At 42.8% G+C, this 20,997-nt stretch overlaps 1 protein-coding gene across 1 annotated transcript in view; it reads left to right on the top strand.

Annotated features, from left to right (window-relative positions):
• Nucleotides 1-20,997, top strand: part of LOC124545233 (rabankyrin-5-like) — a 71,046-nt gene that overhangs the window by 10,432 nt on the left and 39,617 nt on the right. The window contains exon 3 of the mRNA XM_047124104.1: nt 9,936-10,074. Within this exon, the coding sequence (XP_046980060.1) occupies nt 9,936-10,074 (139 nt within the window). The remainder of the gene's footprint in view (nt 1-9,935; nt 10,075-20,997) is intronic.

Raw genomic sequence — 20,997 nt, 5'->3', positions numbered from 1 at the left:
ATAAGCACATTCTTCTCCTGCCCATGTTGAAGGCACCTAGTGGATTTGGGATGCAGGGGACACCGTGTGGTGCCGGGGTTCTGGGTTCGATTCCCGGCTGGGATGGGGATTTTCTCTGCCCGAGGATTGGGTGTCTGTGTTGTCCTCATCATTTCATTATCATCATCATCATAATTCTTGACAGTGTCTGGATTGGACTGTGTAAAAAACTTGGACAGTGTAAAATTTGGGACTTTGTATGGGCGCTGATGACCGTGCTGTTGAGCACCCCACAAACCAAACATCACCACCGTGTGGTGCCAGCCAAACAGCCAGAGGTTCCCAAATTGCTTTATTATCGCTCACCCCCATGTTTTAATACAGGGGACAGTGGTGTGGTTGAAGTAAATAGTGGCCTCATGTGTTATCGTCTGTACTGACAGAGTGCAGCATCAGGCTAGTAGCAGCTCCTGATGCAACCACCTCTGTCACCAATGACTCCTACTACAACTTTGGCTAACTACAGCCTTGAGTGTGGTGGTGCAACTCACACTCCCACTGCTGAATGAGATGTTCACTCTGCAGCAGAGTGGGCACTGATTTGAAACTTCCTGACAGATTAAAACTGTGTGCTGGACCAAGGCTCGAACTCAGGACCTTTGCTTTTCACAGGCAAGTGCTCTACCATCTGAGCTACCCAAGCACAACTCACAACCCGTCCTCACAGCTTCAATTCTGCCAGTACCTCATCTCCTCCCTCCAAACTTCACAGAAGCTCTTCTGCGAACCTAGCAGAACTTTCTTCCAGGAGTCCTAGTTCTGCTAGGTTCACAGAAGAGCTTCTGTGAAGTTTGGAGGGAGGAGATGAGGTACTGGCAGAATTGAAGCTGCGAGGACGGGTCGTGAGTTGTGCTTGGGTAGCTCAGATGGTAGAGCACTTGCCCGCGAAAGGCAAAGGTCCTGAGTTCAAGTCTCGGTCTGGCACACAGTTTTAATCTGCCAGGAAGTTTCACTCTCAGTGCTTTCCAACAGGTGGCAGGCAGATGACATAATGGCAGTGACCACTGATGGCCAGTGAACTGGTTCCCAGAGCCCAGTGTGGTGGCAGCTCTAGCTCCCACGGTTTGAAGGTGGACTGCCCTGTCACAGAGTTGAACTGTGGTCCAGGAACAACATTCTGGATTGTGCCCCAAGCATCACAGCCCCTTGATAATAGAGCTGCGACACTAACACAAGTGACTTTAGTATGAAATGTCTAGGTATTTACACCCTTTCTGGCTGCACTTGCTTGGGCTTTGGTGCCATGTGGCAAGCATGTTAAAAGCTTCATTGAATATCAGTGTGGAATGGTATCTGCCTTCTTACACTTAGATACTGCTGTTTCAACTGTTTTCACACTTTGCCTGGCCAACGTGCCTGGTAACGTTGCGATGGCTGTGTTGCACTTAGTAAGGCGTAACACCCGCACTTGCCTGCAGCTTGTGTTGCTGTAATCTACTTCCTACTCTGTGTGTTTCTGACCACGTGTGGTTGCTGCATTACAGTGGCACGGTAGGAATTCGTTGCAGGTTACAATTTACACTAACTGAATGTCAGTTTTGTCTTTTCAGTGTTCTAATTAATGCTTCTTGTTGTTTCAATGTTGCTATGGCAACATATGTAAACAAAACTTCCCACTCCTTAGATACAATTCATTTTACTACAGTTTTGATCCATATGTTTGTTATTTGAACTTTAAATTAGGGAGGATGTTTTGCTGCACCCTGTGATGAAGCAAGCTGGGATCTTTTTATTTCCTCTCTTGTTTTGCCATCTGCCTCCTTAAATTAATTTTTTCGCTTCCGACTAATTACCATTAACATACATGAGTATAATCTGAAGTTTCATAAAGGAGAAAGGTTGACCCTCAGTTTTAAAGATTATAGCACTAGATCTGTAGGCGACTTGCCTACAACAAATAATTGCGTAGCCGTCCGGTATAATGAGTTAACGAAAAAATATTTATTCGTGAAAACTCACAATGAGAAGAAACTAAAAAAAAAAACAACAGAGAAGTAACAAAAACTAGGAGATTCTATAGTCTTGTGGCAAAGATAAAAAACAACACATGACCAAAAAAAAAAAACTCTTGTGCACTTTTGATATCACTTTGCACCAGATATGAAAAATATCACTGCCACACAGCCCCCCCCCCCTCCCCCCCTTAAAGTGCGGAGCCCCAGGGATATCTTGATACTTGAATTTTATTCGACGTCCAGCTCTGGTGTGGATCAGGTGTCTCGGGGGCGGTGATGTTGTTGTTTGTGGTGGTGATTCACCTGTCTCGGACGATGTACTGAGTGGTGTTTCGGTATGCTCTGCGTCCATCATGTGTTGATGCACAGGCGTGGTGTTAGAGGTCGGAGAGGGTAAAACCCATGCTGGCTTGACACGTTTAATCGATACCTTTGTCGGAACACCATTGTACATTATGTCCACGGTATGCTTATTTCTACTCAGCAGCTGAAATGGGCCCGTATATGGTGGTTGTAAAGGCGATTTGACTGAGTCTGTTCACAACATTACGTGAGAGCAATTGTACAAGTCTTTGTGTACAAACACCTTATGCTCGTCCTCTTGTTGACTTCGTGTTTCATGCCCAGCCTGGCCTCTCTTGCGCTTTAAGATAACTTGTGGTTGCTGCAGCATGCGTATTGCACTCGCAAATCCTCTATTGCAGTTTTTAAATCTCTAATTTTGTTAGAACTTTTTGTTGTTTGTCACGTTGCGACCGCGGCACAGTTTACTGTTATATCGTCAGTTTGGTCTTGCTGGTAATGGTAGTTACCGTACGTGGCATCTGTCGATGTCATTGCGACTGTTGCAGTAGGCTTGTGCATCTCATAGATTCTGTCTGCAGCGAGCAGCAGTTTGTCAACTGATCTTTCGCCGTATATAGCTAGTGTAGTTCTTACTTGCGTTGGTAGCTGTTGTTGCCATACGTGGAGTAACAGTCTATCAGAGACTGTCAATCTGTCTACCATGCTGCGTAAATGACGCCAGTATTCTGACGGGGTCCTATCTCCTCGTTTCTCTTGGTACAGTACTTGTTTGACTCTGATATCGACTGACTTCACACACCGAGAAATTAATTCTTCTTTCAGTCTACAGTATGCTCCTTCTGTAGGCGGATTCACTATAATGTCAGATATCAAAACCGAGGTCTGATGGTCCAAATTACTTATCACCAAGGTGAACTTCTCGTGATCACTGACTATTCTTTGTTGTAGAAATATATTTTCCTTTACCGCGAACCATGTGTGTGACTGAGAAGGCATGAATGGGGGCGCCCGTAATTGCAACCGTTGAGTTGGTGAAGCATTGAAACCAGCGGGTACTTCCATTGCTGTTACTTGCTGTGGTTGTGCTGCCATGATTGTTGAACCAACATCATTCCTTTGGTCCGGTATATGCTTTAAGTAGACTGGCAATGGCAAGGAAAGCGTTTCTGAAGAAGAGAAATTTGTTAACATCGAGTATAGATTTAAGTGTCAGGAAGTCGTTTCTGAAAGTATTTGTATGGAGTGTAGCCATGTATGGAAGTGAAACATGGACGATAAATAGTTTGGATAAGAAGAGAATAGAAGCTTTTGAAATGTGGTGCTACAGAAGAATGCTGAAGATTAGATAGGTAGATCACATAACTAATGAGGAGGTATTGAATAGGATTGGGGAGAAGAGGAGTTTGTGGCACAACTTGACTAGAAGAAGGGATCGATTGGTAGGACTTGTTCTGAGGTATCAAGGGATCACCAATTTAGTATTGGAGGGCAGTGTGGAGGGTAAAAATCATAGAGGGAGACCAAGAGATGAATACACCAAGCAGATTCAGGATGATGTAGGTTGCAGTAGGTACTGGGAGATGAAGCAGCTTGCACAGGATAGAGTAGCATGGAGAGCTGCATTAAACCAGTCTCAGGACTGAAGACAACAACAATAACAACAACATGCTTTAAGTTCATATCTTTCGAAATATGCAACTGCAAAGTTTCTATCTCATTCTGAAGCCTATGAATTTCTTCCGTTATCGAACCTTATCAATTGCCGTTGTTGTTCATTGCTTTTGCAGTTAATGTTCAACGTAGCTAACGAAAGATTTAAAGTTCCTTAATCAGAGGTCACCAATTATGTAGGTGACTTGCCTACAACAAATAATTGCATAGCCGTCCGGTATAATGAGTTAACGAAAAAATATTTATTCGTGAAAACTCACAATGAGAAGAAACTAAAAGAAGAAGAAGACAGAGAAGTAACAAAAACTAGGAGATTCTATAGTCTTACGGCAAAGATAAAAAACAACATATGACCAAAAAAAAAAAGTCTCGTGCACTTTTGATAACACTTTGCACCAGACATGAAAAATATCACTGCCACAGATCTAATTTTGTGCTTAGTTTTATGTACGTAATTGATTTCCTGCTTTTTTTTTATCATCATCATTCATAGTTAATATATTTTGTTATAGGGTGAAGTCAGTAATTGTTTTGTTCTTAAATTCTGTTGTTGACTTACAAATAAATATAAATTCTGAACTAATTATAAACATTTGGAGGAACAACCAGTGGCACCCTTTAAATATTTATTTGGCTGTATTCAAAAACATGTTAGCAAAGCCAGCCCTTCATTAATTCCAAAGTAATTAACAGTTTTGTCAGAAGTATTTTTGTATAACTATATCTGTTAATTTCATCATCTATAAAAATAATACGGCTTAACCCCTGTAGTAGAAGAAACTGTTAAAAAGATGACATGTTTCTATATACTCCATTAATTGATTGAGTTATGTTTTAATTGTAATTTCTGTAACTTAAGTGTCAAACAATGAATAGTTTCAGTACCCATTATTGCGATGAAATATAAAGGCCCAATTTCTTATCCCGAGACAATCAGTCGACGGCCCATTTTTCAGACAAGGAATCTGTGCTGGTTAGAACAACAACAATGCATCAACTTAGCTGTGAAATACGTGTAACACAATTAGGCCATGTGCTGAAACACTGACGGTGTCTGTTCAGTATGTACCATATTATTCTGCAAGAACTGCGTGGTTAGGTTTTTACTGCACATAGATTCAACAGTAAACTATTGTAGCTGTATGTTGATGTTTGCCTGCAAACTATTAATGCGGCTTGTGACTCTTCAAGCTTTCCTGGCGGATGTGTTGTAAATAGTCTTCACGGGTTTGCCACAATGATCTGCAGGTAGATGTTGCCATATTCAAACTCCCTATGCCAAAATGTTGTAGCCTCTCCCCGATGTTATTCAATCTGTATATTAGGCAAACAGTAAAGGAAACAAAGGAAAAAATTGGAGTAGGTATTAAAATCCAGGGAGAAGAAATAAAAACTTTGAGGTTCACCGATGACATTGTAATTCTGTCAGAGACAGCAAAGGACTTGGAAGAGCAGTTGAACGGAATGGACAGTGTCTTGAAAGGAGGATATAAGATGAACATCAACAAAAGCAAAACGAGGATAATGGAATGTAGTCGAATTAAGACGGGTGATGCTGAGGGAATTAGATTAGGAAAAGAGACACTTAAACTAGTAAGGGAATTTTGCTATTTGGGGAGCAAAATAACTGATGATGGTCGAAGTAGAGAGGATATAAAATGAAGACTGGCAATGGCAAGGAAAGTGTTTCTGAAGAAGAGAAATTTGTTAACATCGAGTTTAGATTTAAGTGTCAGGAAGTTGTTTCTGAAAGTATTTGTATGGAGTGTAGCCATGTATGGAAGTGAAACGTGTACAATAAATAGTTTGGACAAGAAGAGAATAGAAGCTTTCGAAATGTGGTGCTACAGAAGAATGTTGAGGATTAGGTGGGTAGATCACGTAACTAATGAGGAGGTATTGAATAGGATTGGGGAGAAGGGAAGTTTGTGGTACAACTTGACTAGAAGAAGGGATCGGTTGGTAGGACGTGTCCTGAGGCATCAAGGGATCACAAATTCAGCATTGGAGGGCAGCGTGGAGGGTAAAAATCGTAGAGGGAGACCAAGAGATGAATACACTAAGCAGATTCAGAAGGATGTAGGGTGCAGTAGGTACTGGGAGATGAAGGAGCATGGAGAGCTACATCAAACCAGTCTCAGGACTGAAGACCACAACAAAAACAACAACATGACAAAAATTGCAGAGTGGCTCTCCTGCATGTGTGCTGTACACAGTTTGCCAACAGTGCAGACAGACATTACTCACCAACGGCCATACTAGACCAATGTTATGATGGGTCTGTTATCGAAAAATCTTGATTTTCGCATCATGATTTAATAGCAGCCAGTGCAGGGTTCCAGGCTGTGCTCAGCTGAAATCCCACACCCTTGTTGATGAGATTATCGGCTGTACGGATATGTATTGCTTTCTCAATGACGCAATCCCAGAAAGATGATGCCGGGATTAAAACTTCTGCCTTTTCATAAATCATCCGATTTTCTGTGTTCAGACAGTGTTCCGCAATTGCCGACTTTTCCAGTTGACAAAGGCGTGTATGACGCTGGTGTTCATCGCAGCATTCTAGTACTGTGGGGCATGTCTGGCCTATGCACACTGCCCACATTGACAAGGAATCTTGTACACACCACATTTCCTCAGGCCAAGGTCATCCTTAACCGAATCCAACAGGTTTCTCAGTTTTGCAGATGGTTGAAACACACGTTTAATTCCATATCTTCCGAGGAATTTTCTGATTCTTGACGACATGGCACCAAAATATGGCAAATAGGCTAAAGTGGTGGGTTTCGGGTATCTTCATTCTGCTCCGTAGATTGAACTTGCTTGGGCTTGAAAGCATTACCTATCTGTCTCTCAGAATAACCATTTTGTCAGAACACTGTCTTCAAATATTGTATTTTACTCAACAGGCTCTTAGGATCAGATACCGCTTGTGCTCTATGAACTAACACCCATAATGCACTACCGCATTGTGCAGGATTATGGCAGCTTGTGGTCTGCAGATATAGATCTGTATGTGTTGGCTTGCAGTAGATGCTGTGTCCCAAGGTTCCATCTGCTTTCCTTTGTACCAAAACATCAACAAAGGTAAAGTATCATCTTTTTCCACTTCCGTTGTGAATTTTATATTCGGATGGAACGAATTCATATGCTGAAGAAATGTAGGTAGAGTATAAAGTCCATGTGGCCACACCACAAATTTGTCGTCCACATACTGCAGAAAACAAGAGGGTTCGAGAGTGGCTGACTGTAGTGCTTTTTCTTCAAAGTCCTTGATAAAATAATTGGCCTCCACAAGAGACAGAGGACTTCCCATGGCGACTCCGTCCACTTGTTCAAAATATTGGTCATGAAATAAGAAGTGTGTTGAAGTACGCATTTACTATATGCAGGATCGCCAAGCAGTTTGTATATCTTGCTGTTATATTCTTTGCATGAGAGAAGCACAGTAGCATTTCCTTTGTCAGCAGGTAAGATGACGATGCCTTAGTATTCTCTCAATTCTCGTAGAGCACTTCTTTCAGCAGAGGTGATTTAAAAAGTTGGACCTTGATGAAGCTTGAGTCAAGATGTGACATGTTTCAAACCTAATCTCTTCGGCAGCATCCTTAGGAAGTTTTGAAACAGCCTGCTCTATTCCACTAATCACATCTCAGATGGGGATGGTCCCTGGTGTAGGTGCAAAATTCAGACCCTTCTCTAGCACCGAAACAAGTTTGAGGAGGACATAGTAGCATAATTTAAACATTTGCTTATTTCAACATACTTCTTATTTCATGACCAATATTTTGAACAAGTAGATGGTGTCGCCATGGGAAGTCCTCTGTCTCCTGTGGTGGCCAATAATTTTATGGAGGACTTTGAAGAAAAAGCACTACAGTCAGCCACTCTCAAACTGTCTTGTTTTCTGCAGTATGTGGATGATATATTTGTGGTGTCGCCACATGGACTTGATACTCTACCTACATTTCTTCAGCATCTGAATTCGTTCCATCTGAATATAAAATTCACATTGGAAGTGGAAAAAGATTATACTTTACCTTTGTTGATGTTTTGGTACAAAGGAAAGCAGATGGAACCTTGGGACACAGCGTCTACTGCAAGCCAACACATACAGATCCATATCTGCAGACCACAAGCTGCCATAATCCTGCACAATGCGGTAGTGCATTATGGGCATTAGTTCATAGAGCACAAGTGGTATCTGATCCTGAAAGCCTGCTGAGTAAAATACAACATTTGAAGACAGTGTTCTGACAAAATGGTTATTCTGAGAGACAGATACGTAATGCATTCAAGCCCAACCACGTTCAATTTATGGAGCAGAGTGAAGATACGAAGACACCCACCAATTTAGCCTTTTTGCCGTATTTTGGTGCCATGTCGTCAAGAATCGAAAAAGTCCTCTGAAGACATGGAATTAAACGTGTGTTTCAACCATCTGCAAAACAGAAACCTGTTGGATTCGGTTAAGGATGACCTTGGCCTGAGGAAATGTGGTGTGTACAAGATTCCTTGTCAATGTGGGCAGCGTGTATAGGCCAGACATGCCCCACAGTACTAGAATGCTGCGATGAACACCAGCGTCATATATGCCTTTGTCAACCGGAAAAGTCGGCAATTGTGGAACACTGTCTGAATACAGAAAGTCAGATGATTTATGAAAAGGCGGAAGTTTTAATCCCGGCATAATCTTTCTGGGATTGCGTCATTAAGAAAGCAATACCTATCTGTACAGCCGATAATCTCATCAACAAGGGTGTGGGATTTCAACTGAGCACAGCCTGGAACCCTGTACTGGCTGCTATTAAATCATGATGCGAAAATCAAGATTTTTCGATAACAGGCCCGTCATAACATTTGTCTAGTTGATGAGTAACATCTGGCCACACTGTTGGCAAATGCAGTGTACAGCGCACGTGCAGGAGAGCCACTCTGTGATTTACGGCAGAGGGAGTTTGAATGCGGCACCAGCTATCTGCAGTTCATTGTTCATGCACGATTTCCGCACATGCGTCTTCTTTGCGCGGGTGCTCTAGAAAGGGGGCATTGACGTGTGGATACCGTCAGTCATACCTAGCCACCAGCAAGGTTGAACCACCTGAAGATGTCGGACAGTTGCTCCGAGGAAATATTGTGGAATTTGCACAATGTGATCTGGCGGCAAACCCACGAAGACTATTAATAGGGCTTATCGAAAGTTAACCACTAGTGGACTGGCCATATTAACTGTGTAATATTGAGGGGGGGAGGGGGGGTGTTTGAACAGTAAAAGTACAGAACTGTGACACATAATTGTGCTCCTGTTGGCTACATCATTTACAGTAGTCATTGTTGAACTTCCAACCTCCCATTTTTCACAACACAGTACGTTGACACTGAGGACCACCAATGAAGAAATAAAGCAGGCGAATGTCATAACCCTTCAGAAGAACTCCAACTATCCCCATTCTGGGTACTTTTATCATCATTTATTTTTGTATTCATTTTGTGAAACTGAGGAGTTTGTTTCAGCTTGATTATCAGAGCCTTTCTGCTTTTCCTCTCAGTATCTCTCTGTCCATTCTTCTTTCCGCCCATTAACTTGTCAAGTGGCTTGTAAGCAAATTTGTGTTTATAATTATAGTTTTAAATTTTTTTTTAATTCTTGAAAGATTTCTCCATGTGTAACTTTTACGTTGTCGCCATTATCCACAGGCTTGTTGATTGTTACAACACTCTCTCTCTCTCTCTCTCTCTCTCTCTCAATAAATAACATACTAATTTCTTGACAAGTAGAGTTGATCATGTACCTTGATTTAAAGCATTACATTAGTAAAGCTTATTTAGGGTCAACTAAATTTGGTACAAAAGAACTAAGTGAGTAGCACTTGATATTGATGTCATGCTCATGTATTATATTAATAGCCATTAAGTTAAATTTGCTTGTTATCTACAATTTTTTATCACTTTGTATTTTTACAGGCAGTAAACCTGAAAGGGAGAAATCCTCTGCATGAACTTGCAGGGGCATCAGAGGACACTGCAGCTGGAATTGCTGAATTGTTCATAGAATTTATTCCACATTATCCACTTGACAAACCAGATTTTGATGGCAACACAGGTGAGAAATTCTATAACATTTCTTGATCTCTTCAGCTGCTCTTAACATTATGGATCCTTTGTAGTAACAGAAAAAATAGTGAACAACTCTGTGGATTTTACGAAAGAGAGGTGAGTGTGTGTGCACACACACACACATATCCATTGGCACATATACAGACACAGGCAGACATATCAATCCGATACCAGGAATGCAAAGAAGACAGACAAAATCTCTCATCCTTCAAACCATTATCTGTATTGTGCTTAGGGTTACCCAGAAGGGGAAATAGAATTACAGATACTGCTTATCACAATCACGCGTTTACTTTCAGGAGTGCCAAAATTAATTTCTGAGACAAAATTATTTGAAACTTTATATTTGTTTTCAGTTTCCTCCTACTTTCTTAAGTGCCGTTTTGAGTCCTTGGTATTGTTACAAAGTTTGTAATGTATAAGATAACTATAACAGCTGCAGTAGTAACTTACAATTTGAATACAGCATGACTGGACGTAATTTAGAAGGATAGGAAGAAATCATGTTTTTATGAAACAGAATTACTATGAGCTTCTATAAAGTATGTTTGTTTTCCAAAAATTAAAAAGCTTTCTTGTCTCCTCAATTCTATTCAGTACCTCCTCATTATTTACATGATTGAACCATCTAATCTTTAACATTTTTCTGTAGCTTAAAATTTCAAAAGCTTCTATTCTCTTTTTGTTTAAACTGTTTATGTTCCATGTTTCACTTCCATACATGGCTACACTCAAGACAAATACCTTCAGGAAAGGCTTCCTAAGTCTTAAATCTATATTTAGTGTTAACAAATTGCTCTTCTTCAGAAACACTTTCCTTGCCATTACCAGTCTACATTTTATATCCCCTCTACTTCAACAATCATCCATTATTTCGCTTCCCAAACAGCAAAACCTGTCTACTACTTCGTGACTCATTCGAATGTAATTCCCATAGCATCATCTGATTTAATTCCTTGTCTTGCTTTTGTTGATGTTCATCTTATATCCTTCTTTCATACAGACAAACACTATTCCAGATACTTTATGAATCAGGGATAGATGAAAACACCAGAAGACTTGTTGAACAAACGCTCACAGATACAACATCAAGAATTAAGTTTCAAGGCGAAATTTCTGAACCATTCAGAATCAAAACAGGAGTTCGACAAGGTGACGGACTGTCCCCAATTCTCTTTAACTTGGTTTTAGATAAAGTAGTAAAAACATGGGAAAACACATTAAAAAAACAGAGGCACAAAGGGTATAAGCATGGGCCAAGGAAAGAACAAATTTGAAGTAAAATGTTTAGCCTTTGCGGATGATATGGCATTGATAACTGAAAACCGAACAGACGCAACAGTTATGCTTGATATGTTACACGAGATTGCTGAAAAGACTGGGCTAAAAATATCCTACGAAAAAACCGAGTATATAGAACACAAACATAATACAGAAAAGTTTATGAAAACAAAGTATGGAAAAATTAAAAGAGTTGATAGATTCAAATACCTGGGGGAGTGGATCCAAGCCAATGGACTGGATAACACAACAAATAAAGAAAGAATAAAAAAGTTGGAATTTGCATATAAATTAACACGAAACTACTACAATAAGAAATCAATATCCATACAAGCAAAGATTAAACATTATAATTCAGTTATTAGGACACAAGCAACATATGGATCAGAGTGCCTAACATTGAATAAGAAAGGCGAATTAAGAGAACTAGAAAAAAGAGAGAGAAAAATATTAAGAAAAATTCTAGGTCCTGAGAAAAACAAGGAAAACAGGCGGATTAAAAGGAGAAATGAAGACCTATACAAAAATACAGAAAAGATCACAGATACAATGAGGAAGAGACAGCTAAAATTTTATGGACATTTAAAAAGAATGGAAGAAACACGAATTACAAAGAAAATTTTTAATTACGTTAGTAAGCTGAAAAACACCGTAGGATGGATAGAAGCAGTAAAGAAAGACGCCAACAAAATAGGTGCTACAGAAGAAATAATACGTGACAGGAATAACTTTAGGCTACTTATAGAAAACGCAAACTTTGAAGAAGATGCGCCAAAACCTCGACCCAAGAGTGTGTGGACAGATGAGCAGAGATGAGCAGTTGGCGAGAAAATGAAGAAGTACTGGGAAGAACGGAAGAAAAAGAAACACCATAAGTCTTAAGTTGTATGCGGTCCATAGCTGGCCAAATTCATAATTAAAAAAAAAAAAAAAAAATCCTTCTTTCAAGACACTGTTCATTATGTTCAACTGCAATTCCATCTTTTGCTGTCAGAATTACAATGTCATTGGCAGACATCCAAGTTTTTATTTCTTTTCCCTGAACTTTAATTCTTACTCCAAATTTCTCTTTGGTTTCTTATACTGATTGCTCAGTGTACAGATTGAATAACATTGTGGATAGGCTACAAGCATGTCTCATTCCCTTCTCAACCACAGCTTCCCTTTCGTGCTCCTCAACTCTTATAACTGCCATCTGGTTACTGTACAAGTTGTAGGATAGCCTTTCACTCTGTGTTTTGTCCTTACTACCTTCAGAATTTCAAAGAGAGTATTCCAGTTAACACTGTTAAAAGTTTTATCTAAGTCTCAAGATACTGTGAATGTAGGTTTGCCTTTCCTTAACCTATCTTCTATGACAACCTGTAGGGTCATTATTGCCCTGCACGTTCCTAAATTTCTCCAGAATGCAAACTGATCTTCCCTGAGGTCAGCTTTGCTACCACTTGCTTCATTCTTCTGTAAAGAATTCATATCACTATTTTGCAACCACGGTGAGTCAAACAGATAATTCAGTAATTTTTACACTTGTCAGCGACTGCTTTCTTTGGAACCGGAAGTATTACACTCTTCTTGACATCTGAGGGTATTTTGCCTCTCTACATCTTGCACACCAGATGGAAATGTTTTGTCATAACTGTTATAACCTTTAATCACTACTAAAGTGCGTGGAGATACAAAAGTAGAAACACTAGCGGGTTACATGTTACTAACTCCGTATCTGTCATTCGACTGCCGGGCCGTGACATGCGGCCGGCGCCGTTCATAACCAGGTGGCGCTCCCGCGCTCGGCCGAGCTGCGGAGCGCCTCTATCGCCGTGTTCGCGTACTAACGTAGCGGCACTTTTGAATGTCGTGGCACTGTCACAACACTTTTCCCCCCTTGAAAAAAAAACGCTCACTTTTGTGGAGACACGGACAGTGCGGAGACATCCATGGCCTCTTGGGAGGTCCCGAGAAGATCCCGCGGAGAAACACGAGAGTATGGTCGAAAATGTCCAGGACGGAAGCTGGCGCGTGGAACGTGCCTCCTGGACGAGATGATGGGTGAAAACTCCAGAGCAGCATCCATAGGTGTCGTGGACCTGGGGGTGTGCTCCAGCGAGATGGGTCCCGGAGAAGGCAGCGTCGCGACTGGGGCCGGTTCCGGCGTACTCGGAAGCGGTAGCGACGGCGGCGGCAGCAACACGCCCGGAAGATCGGCAGCAGCGACAGGACTGGCTTCTCGGGCTGGTGGCGACGAAAAAAGGGGCGGTGGTACCGGCGTGGCCACCACTCGTGGGCGCATCTGGTCGTAATGGCGAACAACCATGCCGTCGTCCGTACGTATTTCACAAAGCCGGCGGCCGCGAAGAGCCTGGACCACCCCTGGAATCCATTTAGGGCGAGATCCATACCCCCGTGCCCACACGTCGGCGCCCACCTGGTATTTTCCCGCACTAGGGGACACAGTACAAGGCCTGACAGGGTGAAGCAGATGCAGTAGGGTGCGCGGTTGGCGGCCATGCAAGAGTTCAGCAGGGCTGCGATCACCCAGAGGCGTGAAGCGATAAGAACTCAGAAATTGCAACAGAGCGTCATCTGTGGAAAAATCACTAAGGAATTTTTTCATTTGGCTTTTGAAAGTGCGGACAAAGCGCTCGACCTCCCCATTCGATTGCGGATGGAAGGGCGGTGCTGTAACATGATGAATCCTTTGTCCAGTACAAAAATCACGGAAGGCCTGCGAAGAGAACTGAGGGCCATTGTCCGTGACAATCGTGGATGGAAGACCTTCTAGCGCAAAGATTTTTGACAAAGCCAGCGTCGTCGCCGCAGTGGTGGGCGACGGACAGCGAACAACAAACGGAAACTTCGAGAAGGCGTCAATCAACAGTAGCCAATAAGTGCCGAGGAAGGGGCCGGCAAAGTCAGCGTGCATTCGTTCCCACGGCTGCGCCGGATCAGGCCACGGAGAGGGCAGAGTACGAGGCGCAGCCAGTTGTTGAACACACTGATCACACGCAGCGACCATGTGGGCGATGTCCGAATCGATACCGGGCCAATAAACGTGCCTGCGGGCCCCATGCAATAGTTTGAGAACAGCTTTGCGAAGAGAGGCGGGCACCACAACCCGTGGAGATGCGCCATCCGTGGCCAGAAGAACAACACCCTCACGAACAGACAGACGAAGGCGCAAGGCATGGTAGTTGCGAAGGGGATCCGACGCCCGGCCCTTGGTCCTGTCCGGCCAACCACGCTGAACAAAACTGATCACGTGACGCAGGACCGGATCCCGCGCAGTAGCCGACGCGACCTGCGAACCTGTAAGTGGAAAACCCTCGACCGCACGACGTTCTTCCTCATCAATGTGGAAACAGAGGAGTTCATCGCGATCGAAAACCGGGTCGGGGCCCATCGGCAAACGCGACAACGCGTCAGCATTGGCGTGCTGGGCCGTGGGGCGATAGTGAATCTCATAGTGAAAACGAGACAAGTATAAGGCCCAACGTTGCAGGCGGTGAGCTGCCTTATCCGGAAGCGACGCCGAGGGGCTGAACAGAGAGACCAGCGGCTTGTGGTCGGTGATGAGGTGAAACTTAGAACCATACAAAAAAACGCTGAACTTTTTCAGAGCATAAATGATAGCGAGCGCCTCCTTTTCTATTTGAGAGTAACGCCGTTGGGCATCGTTGAGGGTCTTGGAAGCGTAGGCGATGGGTCGTTCCGACCCATCCTCATACCGATGGGCGAGAACAGCCCCTAGGCCATACTGTGACGCGTCAGTCGCCAGAACCAAGTGCTGACCCGGACGGAATGTGGCAAGACAAGGCGCCGACTGCAAATGAGCCTTCAGGCGGACAAAAGCCTGCTCACACTCGGCGGTCCAACAGAAAGGAACGTTTTTGCGTAACAGCTGATGCAGAGGATGAGCCACCGCCGCCGCGGAGGGAATGAATTTGTGATAATAAGTAACCTTGCCTAGAAACGCCTGAAGTTCTTTGACCGTAGACGGCCGGGGTAGAGCGGTAATGGCCGCAACGTGCTGTCGTAGAGGGCGTATACCCTCACGGGACAAGTGGAAACCAAGATACACAATGGAGGGTTGGAAGAACTGAGACTTGTCCAGATTGCACTTCAACCCTGCTGAATGCAGAACCCGAAACAGTGAACGCAAATTGCGAAGGTGCTCCTCAGTGGAGGCCCCCGTGACAACAATGTCATCCAGGTAGTTGATGCAGCCGGGAACGGAAGCCGTGAGCTGTTCCAAAAACCGCTGAAAAATGGCCGGCGCGCTAGCGACGCCAAATGGTAACCGCTGGTACTGATACAACCCACAAGGAGTGTTGATGACGAGAAATTCCTTGGAAGATGCATCCAACGGCAACTGATGGTACGCCTCCGATAAGTCAAGTTTGGAAAAGAACTGGCCCCCAGCGAGCTTGGTAAATAACTCCTCAGGACGGGGAAGAGGATAAGTGTCAATGAGGCTTTGAGCGTTTACAGTGGCTTTAAAATCACCACACAATCGCAGACTCCCGTTTGGTTTAGAAACCACCACGATGGGCGATGCCCATTCGCTGGAGGTAACAGGAAGGAGAATCCCCGAAGCTGTTAACCTGTCTATCTCAGCTTTGACAGGCGCACGCAACGCCATTGGAATAGGGCGTGCCCGGAAAAACTTAGGGCGAGCCGTAGGTTTAAGAGTAATGTGGGCTTCAAACTCCTTGGCACGACCCAGACCAGCAGAGAACACGGACGAGAATTCAGAACACAAGCCATCCAGCTGTGGATACGGAATGTCCTCAGATATGAGGTGCACATCATCATCAATGGAAAACCCGAACAACTGGAAAGCATCATAACCGAACAGGTTTTCAGTGCCCGCATGATCCACCACATAAAACGTGAGGGGCCTAACAACAGACTTGTAGGCAGTGGAAGCATCAAACTGGCCAACAATAGGAATTTTCTGCTTATTATAGGTTCGTAGATTTCGCGTAACGGGAGACAAGGGAGGGGAGCCCAACTCCAAATACGTGCGAGAATTAATGAGAGTTACTGCAGAGCCAGTGTCCACTTGCATGCGAATGTCTTTATCCAGGACACGAACAGTAACAAACAACTTATTCGTTTGAGAAAGCACACAGTTAACATCCATGTCCGATGCCTCGTCCTCGTCGACAGGAACTTTAGGGGACTGACACACAGAAGCAATGTGGCCTCTTTTCCTACATGAATTACACGTGGCCCAACGTTTTGGACACGCGGCTCTGTCATGCTGTACGAAACAACGTGGACAAGAAGGAAGGGCGGAACGAACCTGCTTCTGTGGTTGCTGTTTTCGCTGCGAGCGTGGCGGCCCAACGCGACGTTGTTGACGCGAGTGCACCGCCGCCACATCGTCGTTTCCCTGTGAAACAGGCACATTGTCTGCGTCGAAAGTGGTCTGGACAGCGCCTACATCACACCACGCGTCTATTTGCGCACCAGCAGCGTGAGACACTTCAAAGGATTGAGCGATGCTGAGAACTTCCGACAACGACGGGTTTGGCAATTGTAAGGCACGTTGCCGAACTTCTTTATCAGGAGCAAGCCGTAAAATAGCGTCCCGAACCATTGAATCAGCGTAAGACTCATGATGAGTGTCCGTGACAAACTGACATTTCCGACTCAGACCGTGGAGGTCTGCCGCCCAAGCCCGGTAAGATTGATGGGGCTGTTTACGACACCGGTAAAAAGCCACGCGGGCGGCAACGACATGGGTGTTTTTTCGGTAATAGTTAGACAATAAGTCACACATTTCTTGGAAGGACAGAGAGGCAGGTTCCCGCAGAGGGGCTAACTGAGATAGCAGCTGATAGATCCGTGGGGAAATCCAAGATAGAAATAACGACTTACACATAGGAGCGTCGACAACGCCGAAAGCCAAGAAGTGTTGCCGCAAACGCTTCTCATAATCCTCCCAGTCTCCAGCGGCCTCGTCATAAGGAGGGAACGGAGGCGGAGAAGAGGAAGACAGACGATGAGTAAGCGACGTCGACAACGCCTGAATAGCAGCCGTCAGCTGTGTTTGTTGTTCAATAAGCGCTTGCATAAGCTGTTCCATGTCTGCCCCGACCCGAACACACAAGTCCACAACGCAGGAAAAAAAATATCCGACCTCGTCGCCAAAAAGTGTTATAACCTTTAATCACTACTAAAGTGCGTGGAGATACAAAAGTAGAAACACTAGCGGGTTACATGTTACTAACTCCGTATCTGACATTCGACTGCCGGGCCGTGACATGCGGCCGGCGCCGTTCATAACCAGGTGGCGCTCCCGCGCTCGGCCGAGCTGCGGAGCGCCTCTATCGCCGTGTTCGCGTACTAACGTAGCGGCACTTTTGAATGTCGTGGCACTGTCACAACAATAACTACCTCTCCCAAGGCTATCAGAAGTTCTGATGGAACGTCATCTACTCCAGGAGCCTTATTTCAACATGGGTATTTCAGTGCTCTGACAAATTCTTCTTGCAGCATCGTATCTCCCATCTCATCTTCTATGTCCTTCCTCATTTTTGTCATATTGCCTTGAAGTCCAACTCCCTTGTGTAGACCCTCATGTATTCTTCCCACCTTTCAGCTTTCACTTTTTTTCATAGTACTGGTTTTCTATCTGAGATCTTGATATTCATACAGCTGCTTCCCTTCTCTCTTAAAGTTTGTTTAGTTTTTGTGTAAGCAGCATCTACTTGTCCCATAGTGAAATATGCTTTGAGATCTGTACATTTGTCCTCTACCCACTCCTGCTTAGCCATTTTGCAGTTCCTGTCAATCTTATTTTTTAGACTTTGTATTCACTTTCACCTGCTTCATTTTCTGGATTTTTATATTTTCTCCTTTCATCAATTAAATTCAGTGTATCCTGTCTTACCTAAGGATTTCTACTAGGCCTTGTCATTTCACCTATTTGGTCCCCTGCTGCCTTCACCATTTTCTCTCTTAAAGCTACCCATTTTTGTTTTGCTGTATGCCTTCCCCTGCTCTAGTCAACCATTGCTTAATGCTCTCTCTGAAACTCTCAACTACTTCTGGTTCTTTCAACTCATCCATGTTACACCACCTTAATTTCCTACCTTTTGCAATTTCTCCAGGTCTCTTCTACATATACAACCTTTTTTTTTTTTGATGATTCATAACAAAGTGTTAGGGATGATTAAATTATGCTCTGTGCAAAATTCTACCAGGTTGGTTCCTCTTTCATTCCTTTCCCAGAGTCCGTATTCACCTGCCATTTTTCCTTCTCTTCCCTATCCTACTAGATAGTTCTAGTCTCAAATAACAGTTAAATTTTCATGTCCCATAACTCTCCAATTAATTTCTTTTATCTCATCATATATTTCTTCAATCTCTTCATCATCTGTGGTCTGATTGGCATATAAATTAGTGCTACTATGGTAGGTGTGGGCTTGATGTATATCATGGCTCCAATAATGCATTCACTATGCTGTTCATAGTAGCTTACCTGCATTCCTTTTTTCTTACTCATTATTAAATCCCCTCCTGCATTACCCCTATATAACTCTGTATTTATAAATGTAATAGAAAGAAACATTCCACGTGGGAGAAATATATTAAAAAAGATTCTGTGACTTACCAAAAGAGAAGGTGCTGGTAGATAGACACAATAAAAAACACACAAACACACACACAAATTTCAAGCTTTCGCAACCCACTGTTGCTTCATCAGCGCCTTCTTGTTTGGTAAGTCACAGAATCTGTATTTATAAACCTGTACTCACCTTAGCAGAAGTCTTGTTCATGTGCCGACTGACTTCACTAATTCCCCCTGCATCTCATGTCAACCATTCCATTTTCCTTTTTTAAATTTTCTAACCTACCTGCCTAATTAAGGAAGACAACAACAACAACAACAACAACAACAACAATAATTGTTGTTCTTTTTGTTGTTGTTGTTTCATGTGGCTCAATTGCCTGGTGCAAGTCTCTCAATTGGTTGTGACATCAGTGACTTACACATCCCTAACCTACCTCAGTTATCCAGCCAGAGAAAAGGGAATTACAGATTAACACAGAATCAAAACAGTGTGTCATTTCTGGCAGACGACCTTTTGCTTTCCAGGTGCGTGCTTTATCACTAAAGCACCAGGCCCAACAGTATTGATTGATCTTACATTTTCACACCCCCCCTTCCCCTTCTACCCCCTTCTAATAGCTAGATGCTTGTCTTATTGAGATTGCCGTTATTTTTTAAACATGAGCACATTGGTGTTTTTTAACCAATACATAAAGTTTGGATTTCCTTAAATATGGTTTACAATGTAGATCATTAGTGGCCCATCAAAATTTGGATCTGCTTCGTAGCAAAGTAAAGGTAGATGGTTTATTCTGTACTTATAGCAGACAATACCCACAGCTGCTGAATCTTCAGGACCATATGATTGTGGTCCATGAAACTGTTTTGTTCCTGACATATCATACTGATCTGTATTGAACAGTCTTCAGAGGTGCACACTGTTACACTGAGTCATGCCATCTGGCATCACCTCTGTCACTTTATTGTATTTTAATAACATTGTAATGTGATTGAAGGAAGTTGAATGATTTGGTCTGTAATAGTTCTGAGGTAAGAATTTTTTGGACAGATTGTAGAGGGGAGGGTGAAGTTCGAATGGTACCAGTAGTTGCTTTTGTACGTAAAAAGGTTTCATTTGGGGCTGTGGCAGATGATAAAATAAAAAAAAAAACTGAAGGTTTTAAAGAAGATACAATGAACATGGTTCTGAGTTATTTGATAAAATTTATGAGAAGAAAATCCATTTATTGTCCTTAGAGAATAAAAAACAAAAAAAAGCAATGTTTGAAGAAATCAAGGCCCATAGAAGCAAAACAGTTAACCATTATACTTCAGATAGTTGATGTGTCAGACAAAATATCGTATGCCTTCTGCAAGATTAAGGTCAACATTAGTTTTCTTACAGACATTACACTGAATATGCAGCTTGTGTGAAACATAGATAATTTGCCCCTAGGACCACTCTAGGATACATAAGATCAAATTCACTGTTTGTGAATGATGATATTGAGGCGAGAAGGGATGGAGGTTTAATATAAGGTATATTGAACATGTTAATTTGAGTGAAAATAACTCATCTCTTTGTGCACACCTGAGAGAGGAAGATCTTAATGGTAATAGTACAGAGGCCAGCCATACCATTCTACATAAAACTGGAAAGGTCAAGTCTATGAATGTATTAAAATAATTTGAAATATGCACACACTTACAGAAATGCCAAAGCGTACAAACAAAATTATGTTACAGGATATTTACTGACAAATAAAAGATCCTCAGTAAGGTTTAGTACTTGTATCGTGTCCAACACTACTGTATTCAGTCCCATTATACTGCTATTTATTGAAGGCTGTAATGTACAAGGTTAATCCGGAAAATAAGGTTACTAAATTTTTTTGAAGTACAAAAAATGAATTTATTTTAATAAAATTTACTGGTTTTGCAGTCTAGGTCTAGCATTATTTTTCCCCAGAATCACCATTTACCTCAATACATTTTGTCATCTGTGGAATGAGGTTTTTGATTCCAGTGTCATAGACATCTCCCGCTGCCTTTTTCAGCCAGTTCTTCACT

Source organism: Schistocerca americana, chromosome 8 (assembly GCF_021461395.2).
Source record: "Schistocerca americana isolate TAMUIC-IGC-003095 chromosome 8, iqSchAmer2.1, whole genome shotgun sequence".
In the NCBI taxonomy this organism is placed as follows: domain Eukaryota; kingdom Metazoa; phylum Arthropoda; class Insecta; order Orthoptera; family Acrididae; genus Schistocerca; species Schistocerca americana.
Note: the sequence above shows the minus strand (reverse complement) of the source record. Positions and strands in the feature narration are given on the sequence as shown.